This window comes from Cebus imitator, unplaced genomic scaffold (genome assembly GCF_001604975.1).
Source record: "Cebus imitator isolate Cc_AM_T3 unplaced genomic scaffold, Cebus_imitator-1.0 Scaffold70, whole genome shotgun sequence".
Lineage (NCBI taxonomy): Eukaryota > Metazoa > Chordata > Mammalia > Primates > Cebidae > Cebus > Cebus imitator.
The window spans coordinates 3355492-3367635 of record NW_016107385.1 but is presented as its reverse complement, the minus strand read 5'-3'; the positions used below and the strand labels follow the sequence as shown (position 1 = coordinate 3367635).

Here is a 12144-nt window from a genome sequence, read left to right as displayed (position 1 = left end):
GCATTGCCAGGTCCCAGGAGGTCTCACAAGCTAGCAATATGAATTTTTTTTGTCAATGAAGTCTTCTCTTTAAATGTTGGCAACTAGTTAAAGAAATTAAGCCACAGTTTCAGTCAAAGCATGATTGCAGGCTGCCGGTGTGCGACCTCTGACTAGCCTTCATCAGAGATCTGCTGTGCGCTTCACACAGGTTCCCTTACCTAATTTACTTGGTGTTGCTTCCTCCCTCTGTCCCTCTCCTTGTGCTCCTTGTGCTCGGACCTCTGGTGAAGTAGCCTGCTTATCTGCCCACTCTTTTTTTTTTTGAAACTGAGTCTTGCAGAGTTGCCCAGGCTGCAGTGCAGTGGGGCGATCTCCGCTCACTGAAACTCCACCTCCAGGTTCAAGTGATTCTCCTGCCTCAGACTCCCAAATAGGTGGGACTACAGGTGTGCGCCACCACGCCTGACTAATTTTTGTATTTTTAGTAGAGGCGGGGTTTCACCATGTTGGCCAGGCTGGTCTCACGTGATTTGCCCACCTTGGCCTCCCAAATTGCTGGGATTACAGGCGTGAGCCACCGCACCCAGCCATCTGCCCACTCTTTAAAGTTTAGATCACTTTTTCCCCCTGCTTAAATTCCCTGTACCTCTCAAACTCCCAGCTTCCCCCTCACAGCTTACAAACTGAGCAGCTTGTGGATCTCAAACAAAAGCCAGGATCTCCACTGCCCAGCTTCTGCTCAGTGTGATTTTGTTGTGCTTGGAACACCCACACCCATCTGCTCATCTTTTTCCAATTTTTTTATTGTGGTAAAATACAATGTAAAATTTACTATCTTAACCACTTTCAAGTATATGGTTTAGTGGCACTAAGTACATTCACATTGTTGAGCAACCATCAACACCATCCATCTCCTGAGCCTGTTCCTTTCACAAAACTGAAACTGTGTGCCCATTAACCAATAATTCTGTATTTCCCTTTCCCTAGCAACCAGCATCCTACTGTGTCTGATTTTGACTACTCTGAACATTTGAGGTAAGTGGAATCATGCTTGTCTTGTTGTGGCTGGCTTATTTCACTTAGCATAATGATATGTCCTTCAGGTTCACCTGTGTTGTAGCATATGCTAGAACATCCTTTTAAAGCTGAATAGTATTCCACTGTGTAGACTGTGTGTACTTCATTCTGCTTATCCATTCATCTGTTGATAGGCACTTAGGTTGATTCTAGGTTTTAGCTATTGTGAATAATGCTATGTACATGTGTGTGCAAGAATCTCTTAGAGACCTTTACTCACCTAGGTTTTTTTTTTTTTTTTTTTTTGAGACAGATTCTCGTTCTGTCACCCAGGCTGGAGTGCAGAGGCACGATCTTGGCTCACCACAACCTCTGCCTCCTGAATTGAAGGGATTCTCCTGCCTCAGCCTCCTGAGTAGCTGGGATTATAGGCATGTGCCACCATGCCCCGCTAATTTTTGTATTTTTAGTAGAGATGGGGTTTCACCACATTGTACAGGCCAGTCTCGAATTCCTGACCTTGTGATCCACCCACTTCAGCCTCCCAAAGTGCTACGATTACAGGCATGAGCCACTGCGCCCGGCCAAAGTTTTTTTCCTTTTAGATGGAATCTCACTCTGTCTCCCAGGCTGGAGTGTGAAGTGCAGTGGTGCCTTCTTGGTTCACTACAACCTCCACTTCCTGGATTCAAGCGATTCTCCTGTCTGAGCCTCCAGAGTAGCTGGGATTACAGGTGTGCACCATCACACTGGCTAATTTTTGTATTTTTAGTAGAGATGGGGTTTTGCCATGTTAGCCAGGCTGGTCTTGAACTCCTGATCTCAAATGATCTGCCCTCTTTGGCCTCCTAAAGTGCTGGAATTACAGGTGTGAGCCACCGCACAGGGCCACTTACATGTTAGACCTTCTCCATGAAGCCACTTATTAACCTTAATGTCCACTTGACTGGCTTCTGTTTTGTTCCAGCAGCCATTTTTTGGATACGTGGTCCCCACAGGCAGGGCCTAGCTTGGGAGATGCTAAGGTAACTAAGACTTGGTCCATGGTCTGAGCAGTCTGGTCTTGATAAAGGCAGAGCCACACTAGCACAGGCGGATGCACGCAGCAGAGCTGTGAACAGCAGGAGTGCATGGGGAGGGCAGCAGTGAACTTTGGGGAGTCAGAGAAAGCTTTGTGAGCTGGAGCATGGGGTAAAGTAGGAGCTTTCCAGGGCTGAGAGGACATCTGAAGGAGAGGAAACTGTCTATTCAGGGCATGGAGGTAGGCATGAAAGTTCTGAGTCATGTGGGTGGGACAGAGCAGAGGATGGCTGGGATGGTCACTGGGGTAAGGAGCAGTTTGGGGACCAGATTATTTTGTTGCCGTATCTGCATCCCTGTGGCCTGCACACCAGAGTGTAAGCTCCAGAAGAGGAGCTGTGTCTGGGCATTCATTGCTCCATTCCTGCCACCCATCTGAGACGGAGCCCTCCCATCCTTGCAGGAATGAGAACACAGCACCCAGTAGCGGTCAGAGCGCCCCCTAGTTGCCCCCAAGAGCTCCCACCTCCTGCCACCAGAGCTGACCCGGTCATGCCCTCCCTCTGCACACGCAAGCAGCTGTTATGAGGGGCTGCCCTTTGCCAGGCATCTTCGCTTGATCTCTGCCCCTCCCTGAGAGGATGCTCACTTCGGGGCCAACAAACCCTTATTAAGTACTTCTCTGTGTTGATCACTGTTCTAGGCACTAGGGTAGAGTCTCAGAACCAATCGATAATGGGGGTTGTTGCCAGTAGGGATCAAGTGCATTTTGAGCCTCGAAGGATGAATGAGTGTCAGAGTAGGGGGTTAGAAGGGAAAACATGGTGCCCTATGAAATGGAACAATAGGGATGAGCCCTACTCCCTGCTGCTTACTCAGCATTTACTAAACTACCATTCACCAAGGCCACAGAGGGAGCATGGGGTGCCTGGAACCCAGACATAACTTGATGCCATCTCACAACCCAGCAGGAAGACAGTAAAGGAAGTGAGAGGTGCTCCGGGCTCAGGGTGTTATAAGCAGACACAGGGGTGTGAGACAGGGAGTGCCCACCGCCTGGGGTTGTGTGGGAAGATTTTGAGCTTACCCTGAGGCATGTAAAAGTGGGAGGTGGTCCAGGCCAAAAGCATGAGTCCAAAACCAGGTGTTATCCATCAAAAGGAGGCCTGTCCCGGTGTACTACGAAGGTTCTGGTTGATCCAAGTGCTTGCCTCAGAGGTGTGTGCAGTTACGGAAATTTATGGAGCGTACACTTATAACTTCATAGCTGTACATTCGTGAGAGTTATATTTCAATTGCTTAAAAGTGTTTCCCCCACCCCCATCGTGTAAGACTAGACTCTGGGACCATATACTTTTAGGGTTGGGATCCAGTCCAATTCCAGCTCTAGGGCCTTGGGGAGGCAACTTCAATGAATTAGTTTCTTCATCTGTAAAATGGGAACAATTGTATTGTCATTACAGGGTTGTGTGCAGCGCTAGCAACTTCAGATATGTAAAGCATTTAAATCGTGCTTCCACTGTGCTCCTCTCGACGCTATCAAATGTCTGATTGGCAGTGTCTGGCACAGAGGAGCTCAATGTAATTCACTGAATAAACAAGGGAATTAACTCAAAGTATGATTTTTTGTGGCACTGGGAGGTAGCTTGAACAAATGCAGGGGTGTGGGTTGGAGTGGAGTGTCTCCACTAAAGGTTCCTGGGCAAGTTCAGAGTCTGGTTAGGGGATGCTGCACTCATGCACAGACTCCAGGGTTTCTGTGGGGAGGGAGGCAGCCAGCGACATGGGCCCTAACTGGTGGAGGTAGGAGCCAAGGTTCCTGTGCACCCCATGCCCCCAGCCTCCAAATGAACAGGCTTGTGGAGAGGCTCACACCAGGAAGAAATGCTACAAAACAGCACTGCACCCTCCCCACAGTCCCGGCTCCTGTGGCCCTCTCACTCCTCCCCTCTGGTGGTCAAACCTGGCACTGCTCTCCACCCTCAGGGGCCAGGACAGTTTCGAGAGACTCAGAAAACCTGCTCAACAGGGTGGCCAAAGCCTAAACCAGCTGAACAGGGCGGTCCCATCTCCCCCCAGCAAGCTGGTCCCTCTCCTGGCCCACAGAACAGAGCCAGAAACCCCACAAACTACTTTCATTACCCTGTGGGAGGACTGGACTGTGATGTTGGAGAGCCCTGCGGGGGGCAGGGGAGGCTGTACGATGCAGCTGAGCCTCTCCTTGCTCAGTAGGTCTAGGCCAGGTTGGGGCTGGTCAAGGGCAGGGAACTCAATCTTGGGGGAAGAGGAAGGGAGGATGGCGAAGCCACACTCCTCTTCACCCGTGCCACAGCATTAAATAAACAAAAAGCAACTCTTTACAGCAGCACAAACTACACAGGGAAGTACTCCCTCCCAGCCCTGGGCACAAAGCATGGAAGGGGAGCCCTGGAGGACAGGGCTGGGGCCTCCAGGGTCTAACACCACCCCAGGCCTCTTCCTAGTGCTGTGGGGTAGGAACAGACAGCTTTGAACAGAGGAAACAAAACTCCAGCTTCCTCCAAACTCCTAGGCAGGCAGGTCCATCTAATATGGTACTTCTGGCCCCAGGGTTTTCTGCTCCTTTGAGACCCTTGAGCTTTCTCAGGACCTCAGCTTAGGTGGGACTTTCCCAAGAGGGGCTGGAGCCCTGGTCTCTGAGGCACAGTGGGCCTGGGAAACAGGCAAGAGTCTGGTTCCAAAGTTTTTTCCAACCCAGGCCTCTGCCTTGGCAAGCAGGAAGCAGAGCCAGGTGAGCTGGCGAGACCCAGGCTCAGAGGGGCCGGGTGGTGTGGTTATAGACCAGGTGCTCTGTGTCCTCGGTAGTGGAGACAGTGGAGCCGGCAGGGGTGGGTGGTGGGTGGTGGCGGTGGTGGTGTCTGCGGAAGTTCTTTCTCTGGTTCTTGACGAAGCAGTAACCCAGGATGGCGACCACCACCACAATGCAGATGATCAGGAATGCTGCGACAGCCACCTCCACAGAGCCTGGGGGAAGAAGGGGTAGAATGAGGGGCTCCCAGGGCCTGCCTGGTTCTGACACCCACCCCCACTCTATGGAAGGGACCAAGTCAAATGGATGCCAGGTACAGAAGGACATGGACACCTGACTCAGACCTCCCACATATGGACAGCTGAACAGCTCGGAGTTCAGAGGGACTCTGGTGGGCCTCAGGTCTCAGCTCAAGTCGCTCTCCTTGCAGTTAACTTGAGGGAAGCCTGGGACGCTGCTGGCAGACATCGGCACGCACTTCACTGTACTCCCTGGTCTGTGGCAGGCATCAGTATTTGATTATGGGACTCTGTTTCTATAGGCCTCCTTGGCATCCTTCTCAACACAGGTCAGGCAGTCACAACCAATCAGGTGGAGTTGATCTGTGAATTGATACCTACATGCCAACCTCAGTTACAGAACAGACCAAGGCTTACCTGTGGTAGGAATGGGGCTTTCCCGCCGCAGGCCAAACACATCCTTCTCTGCAGAATAACGACGAGAGAGACCAGTCAGTACTAATGGCTGAAAGATTTGGCTGCTCCCCAGTGCCCCAGACCCTGCAAAGCCATTCTCTCCACCGGCTACTCCAGGCACTCTGACAATGGAGGGGTGACTCCCACAGGCCTGGCTAAGCCTCGCGCCTGTACATGCCCACCCTCTCACTGGCCCCACTCACTGGAGATGCCGCGACAAGACTCAAGGCACTGCTGCTCTTCTTCAAAGTTGTTCTTGTTGCCATCACAACCGCCATAGGTAAAGCGGGCACAGCGTTCACTGAAGGGATTGTAGTACCAGCGTGGGATGCTGTCCTGGCAGAGTCCTGTGTAGGGCAGGTCCACGCAGTGCCCTGGGGGGTATGGAGCAGGCTGTGGTGAGCGAGTCCATGGCCTCCCTGCCACCTTCTGCCAGGCTCTACGCTGCTGCCACCCAGCACCTCCCCACCCACCTGAGAGGCCCCAGAAACACCTGGTCCAGCTCTGCAGTGGTGCCAGAAAAAGGAAGACAAAGCCTGGACAATAATTGTAGGCTCAAAAGTAAACTGCACTGACTCGTAGTTACTTCCGTTTTCTTTCAGCTTTTCTGATTGGGTCATGGTCTCAGTTTTCTAACACTGGGTGGTTTACCTCTTCTTTTTGGACAGTGTCTTGCTACGTTGCCCAGGTTGACCTCAAACTCCTAGGCCAAGCGATCCTCCCACCTCAGCCTCCCTAGTAGCTGGGATTCCAGATGTGAGCCATCACACCTGGCTGGTTTACCTTTCTTAACAAAGAGGATGGGCCTCTGGATCTGAGCCTTGGCAGGCAACAGCATTCAGCTAGAGCTGATTATTATTATTTTGATACAGGGTCTCACTCTGTCACCCCGGCTGAGTGAGGTGCAGTGGTGCCGCCTCAGCTGACTGCAGTATCCACCTCCCAGTTTCAAGTGATCCTCCTACCTCAGCTTCCTAAGTAGCTTCGAGTACAGGAACGCCCCACCACACCGGGCTAATTTTTGTATTTTTCGTAGAGATGGAGTTTTGCCATCTTGCCCAGGCTGGTCTCAAACTCCTGAGCTCAAGTGATCTGCCAGCCTCGGCCTCTCAAAGTCCTGGGATTATAGGCATGAGACACCACGCCTGGCAAGCTAAAACGTATTGTTTTATTTATTTTTGTTGTTATTTTGAATGTTTGGCAAGTAGTAGTGGCTTCCCATTTATGGTAGTGTTGTCACAGTTCCTTTTTAATATATCACATTAAAAAAGCAATTGATTGGCCGGGCGTGGTGGCTCATGCCTGTAATCCAAGCACTTTGGAGGCCAAGGCGGGCAGATCACCTGAGGTCGGGAGTTCAAGACCGGCCTGACCAACATGGTGAAACCCCGTCTTAAATAAATAAATAAATAAATAAATAAATAAAAGCAATTGATTGGGCCAGGTGCAGTGGCTCATGCCTATAATCCCAGCACTTTGGGAGGCCGAGGCAGATGGATCACCTGAGGTCAGCAGTTTGAGACCAGCCTGACCAAAATGGAGAAACCCTGTCTCTACTAAAAATACAAAAATTAGCTGGGCATGGTGGCAAGTGCCTGTAATCCCAGATACTCAGAAGACTGAGGCAGGAGAATCGCTTGAACCCGGGAGGTGGAGGTTGCAGTAAGCCAAGGTCTTGCCACACTCCAGCCTGGGTGAAAAGAGTGAGACTCTGTCTCAAAAAAAAAAAAAAAAAAAAAAGGAATTAGGTAAATAAGATCTGAGCAATATGTGGTAGGCAGAGCTGAAATTTTGAAGGTGTTTGGAGAATGAGTGATGCCTGGAAAACACAGAGCCACAGAAGAGAGCCCAGGATCCAGCCAGGAAGAAGCTGCGCATCTGGAGAACTGGGAGCCGCCCCAGCTCCTGTACCCACAGGCCTACACACCCGCAGGCCCCTCAAGTCTGAGGATGGAAATAGTGAGGATGGGGCCGGGCGCGGTGGCTCACGCCTGTAATCCTAGCACTTTGGGAGGCCGAGGCGGGTGGATCACGAGGTCGAGAGATCGAGACCATCCTGGTCAACATGGTGAAACCCCGTCTCTACTAAAAATACAAAAAATTAGCTGGGCGTGGTGGCGCGTGCCTGTAATCCCAGCTACTCAGGAGGCTGAGGCAGGAGAGTTGCCTGAACCCAGGAGGCGGAGGTTTCGGTGAGCCAAGATCGCGCCATTGCACTCCAGCCTGGGCAACAAGAGCGAAACTCCGTCTCAAAAAAAAAAAAAAAAAAAATAGTGAGGATGGCAACTGTAGACCCAGGACACGTGGGGAGGATCTCACCTTTGTCACTGGGGAAATGGATGCTCTGGAGCTCATCAAAGCCACTGGTGTCTGCAAAGATGAAAGGTCAGAGGCTCAGACCCAACGAGCATCTCCCAAGGGTTCAGGGCAAGGCTGTTAGGACCTCCCTGTCTGCTGCCCAACCCCCTCCATCCCCCAGGCCTCACATTTTTCACAGGCGGCCTCGTCGGAGGCGTCGGGGCAGTTGGGGGTGTCATCACACTCCAGGAAACTGTCGATGCAGCAGCCATTGCTGCAGCGGAACTGGGTGGGCTGACAGGTGCCAGAGCACACTGGGTGAGGGTGGAACAGGAGGAGGGGAGGTCAGGTTCAAGCACAGAACAAGTGCCCAGGGCCCACCCTCCACCTGGCCCTCTCTGCCCAGACACAGCACATCCCCCATTCCCTTTCCACCAACCCCACTCCTCCCCACACAAACTGGGCAGATTCTCATAGGAGGATGGGCTGGAAGGGGTGGGATGTTTGTGGTCCTTCCACAAACTGAGGGGAGGAATGGCTTGGGCAAAGGCAGGCTGCTCAGGGGCCTGGGGATGATATGGGCTGGAGACATGGAAGGAATCGGAGGATGGGGAAGGGAGTAAAGCCCACCTGGATGGCGCCTTTCCACGGAGGGACCTGGGAGAGGGAACAGAGAAGTGAGAGGAGGCATGGCCAGGCTCCAGAGGGGATGAGATGATTGGGGTTGGTGAGCAAGGGGGAATTCCCACCGCCCACCTCCCTGGTCACAGAAGAGAGACCACTCACCCTGGGAGAAAGTCACCTGAGCCCCAGAGCTGCCTCTCAAAGGCTCACCTTGCACACCCCGACAGGCTAGAATGCACTCTTCTTCCCGAAGGTAGTTATTCTTGTTGCCCAAGCAGCCTCCATAAGTGAAACTCTTGCAGATCTGCTCCATGGGGTCGTAATACCAGCGCGGGAAAGAGCCCCGGCAGCGGCCCACCTTGCTGGACGCGAGGCAGTAGTCTAGAGGGGAGAGATTGTGAAGGGACCGCACAGCCAATCCGCAGAGCGGGGGCTCCAGGCACCGCCTCCTCATCCCTCCCTCACCTTCTGTCTGCTTGGTGGACAGCACAGTGACTGTGATGTTGGCCGTGTCCTCTGGCTGGTCTGAGCTAGTCATTGTTAGCTGGAATAGGTAGGTGCCCTCCTTGAGTCCCCACAGCTCCAGCCGGTTTGGGTCTTTCTTCTGCACACAGAAGTGGCCATCAGGCTTGGGTACCCCCAATGCCCTTGGGGTGCCCAAGGTCCTCCCAGACACACACCCACACCCCTGGGGAGGCCAGGGGAACTTGGATTAAATGGATCTTCAGCTTCTTTCCACCCCATCCCATCCCATCTTGGGCCACTGGTTGGCCTAGGGCCCCAGAAAGGGGCTCCCAGAAGGCTATCACACCAAGGGCAGGGTCAGAGAGTCAGCCCAGCATCTCACCTCTACCCTGACATCAGTGTCACCCCGCAGTAGGTGCCAATCTGTATTCTCCACATCCTTCAGCACCACAGGCTCCTGGGGTTGTACCTTCAAATCCATGCCCGCCCAGGTCTTGGGGATCCCAGACCCTGGCAGGGGGACAAAGTGAGATAAGGTCCATTCTCACTAGATGGACCAGGCTTCTGGGAGCAGGGTGGGGTGGAGACAGTATGAGCCCCACCTAGACCAAAGTAGGACTCTGCAGCCTGCATGGGGTGCAGGTGGGAGCCCCCAACAGAACCAGCTTCTTGATATCTATTCAGAGAGAGCATGTTTTTGGTATACTGAAGACATTTTTATGTTGTCACACACTTTCTTTCCTTTTTTTTTTTTTTTTTGGTTAGAGATGGGGTCTTGCTGTTTCCCAGGCTGGAGCACAGCAACTATTCACAGACTCTATCATGGCCACTACAGCCTCAAACTCCTGGGCTAGAGCAATCCCCCTGCCTCAGCCTCCTGAGTAGCTGGGACTAAAGGTGCAATCACCACATTTCAGCTTTCTTTCTGAAGCAAATTACTGAACTAATTGCCATCTGATCTTATTTAGAAAACACACACACACACACACACACACACACACACACACACAGACACTTGAGGGGATAGGCTTATCTCTACTTTCTACAAAAGAAACACCTCAGACAGACTCGGCCTCCAGTTACAAGGGGTCCTGGGAGCCATACCCTTACTTGAGTTGACAGTGCCTGTGTCCGAGGCTTCCCCACCTCAGGGTCAGGGCTGGGGGAGGGAGATAAGCACAGTGCAGGATCCCTGCCTGTAGGGGGCTGAATGGTGGCTCCTCAAAGATATATTCACATCTAACCGCTGGGGCCTATAAACATGACCTGATTTGGGAAGAGGGTCTTTGAAGAAGTAATTAGAATTTCCAGATGAGATCATCCTGGATTAGCTGGTTAGGTCCCAAATCCAATGACAGAGTATCATTATAAGAAACAGAAGGCTGGGCACAGTGGTTATGCCTGTAATCCCAACACTTTGGGAGGCCAAGGTGGGTAGATCACAAGGTCAGGAGTTTGAAACCAGCCTGGCCAACATAGTGAAACCCCATCTCAACTAAAAATACAAAAAAATTAGCTGGGTGTGGTGGTGTGTGCCTGTAATCTCAGCTACTCAGGAGATTGAGGCAGGAGAATCGTTTGAACCCAGGAGGTGAAGGTTGCAGTGAACCAAGATGACACCATTGCGCTCCAACCTGGGTGACAGTACAAGACTCCATCTCAAAAAAAAAGAAAAAGAGAAAGAAAAGAAAACAGAGTGAAGGAAAAGAAGGGCTCACGAAGACAGAGGCAGAGACCGGAGTGATGCCGCCACGGCCAAGGTATGCCTGGGACCCCAGAGGCTGAGAAAGGCTCCGCAGGGTCTTTGGAGGGAGCACAGCCCTGCTGACATCTTGATTTGGGGCTTCTGGCCTTCAGAACTGTGCAAAAATAAATTTCTGTGTTTTGTTTTTTGATTTTTAGAGATGGAGTCTCACTCTGTCATGCAGGCTGGAGTGCAGTGGTGCAATCTCAGCTCACTGCAACCTCTGCCTCCAGAGTTCAAGCGATTCTCCTGCCTCAACCTCCCAAGTAACTGGGATTACAGGTGTGCACCACCATGCCCGGCTAATTTTTTAGTTTTAGTAGAGATGGGTTTCACCACATTGGCCTGGCTGGTCTTGAACGCCTAACCTCGAGTGATCCTCCCACTTCAACCTCCCAAAGTGTTGGGATTACAGGGATGAGCCACCAGATGTGGCCAAATTTCTGTTGTTTTAAGCCAACCAGTTTGTAGTCATTTGTTACAGCAGCTCTAAGAAGTTAAGACATTGCCCTTTAGGGGATTAGTCCAGTTGGGCCGATAAGAACCCACGACATGAAGCAATGTGTGGACAAAACAAGGCGGTGGACATTCCAAGAAAGGTCACGGCGGGCTGGGAGCATAAGGGAAAGTATTCTGGAGGAGGGAGAAAGGATTTTTTGAGTTTTTTGTTTTTGTTCCTGTTTGGCTGTGGAGGAGAAGGTAGGTGTTGTTAAAAGTGGCAGAACACATGAGAAACCAAAGCAAGGAGTTAGGAATTTGCAAGGCCAGTTCAGTGGGGACAGTAAGGAGATCAGCTGCGCTTCAGTTGACCTCAAAGCACCCTGGATGCCAGGCCAGGGTGTTTGGACACAGCAGGAGTCACATTCAAACATTAAACAACTGATGGTACATACAGAAAGGGGACAGACACTGGCCGTGAGCAGTAGCAGAGTCCTGGAGGCCCCAGCACCACCAGACATTGACCTCCTAGATACATGACAAGGTCCAGGAGTTCAAAGGGATGGGCCAAGGGCTTGGGTAGCAGGGGCACTCCTGAGCTCTGGGCAACAGCTGTTTTCCCATCTGTTTGGAAGTATTCTGTGGAGCAAGGAGGCTGGCAAGTAGACCAGTGCAGTAGTCCAAGGCAGATGCAACAGGAATGGCCTGAATCCCGGAGCAGCCAAGCCGGGCTGATGCCTCAGGCTTCTCCCCTGCCAGTCTCTGGGAACTGAGAAGGAAAAGCCAGGGCACAGGCAGAAGGGAAACTGGATTTAGAGGGAACATATGGGTTAAGTCAGAGAGAAGTTAAATTTGGGAGAAGGAAGGCCACCTGGAACCAGCAGACAATGAGAGATAGGCATGGGTTGGAAATCAATCCACAGGCATCTTTATTCACAAAGCTGCCACTGGCTGCATGTATGCTGGGCAGCATGCTAGGTACTCTACCTGCATCAGCTATACCCAGGGTTGGCACTAGGCCTGCAGGCCAAGTTCAGCCCACCATCTCTCTCTCTCTGTTTTTTTTTTTTTTT

At 51.8% G+C, this 12144-nt stretch overlaps 1 protein-coding gene across 1 annotated transcript in view; it reads right to left on the bottom strand.

Moving 5' to 3' along the window:
- Positions 1–3279: 3279 nt before the first annotated feature.
- SPINT1 (serine peptidase inhibitor, Kunitz type 1) overlaps positions 3280–12144 on the bottom strand; it is a 16684-nt gene continuing 7819 nt past the window's right edge. The window contains exons 3-11 of the mRNA XM_037739470.1: positions 9272–9399; positions 8890–9028; positions 8635–8805; positions 8431–8457; positions 7989–8114; positions 7822–7872; positions 5706–5876; positions 5464–5511; positions 3280–5022 (exon numbers count right to left, since the gene is read on the bottom strand). Coding sequence (XP_037595398.1) covers positions 4811–5022; positions 5464–5511; positions 5706–5876; positions 7822–7872; positions 7989–8114; positions 8431–8457; positions 8635–8805; positions 8890–9028; positions 9272–9399 — 1073 coding nt within the window. The 3' untranslated portion in view covers positions 3280–4810. The remainder of the gene's footprint in view (positions 5023–5463; positions 5512–5705; positions 5877–7821; positions 7873–7988; positions 8115–8430; positions 8458–8634; positions 8806–8889; positions 9029–9271; positions 9400–12144) is intronic.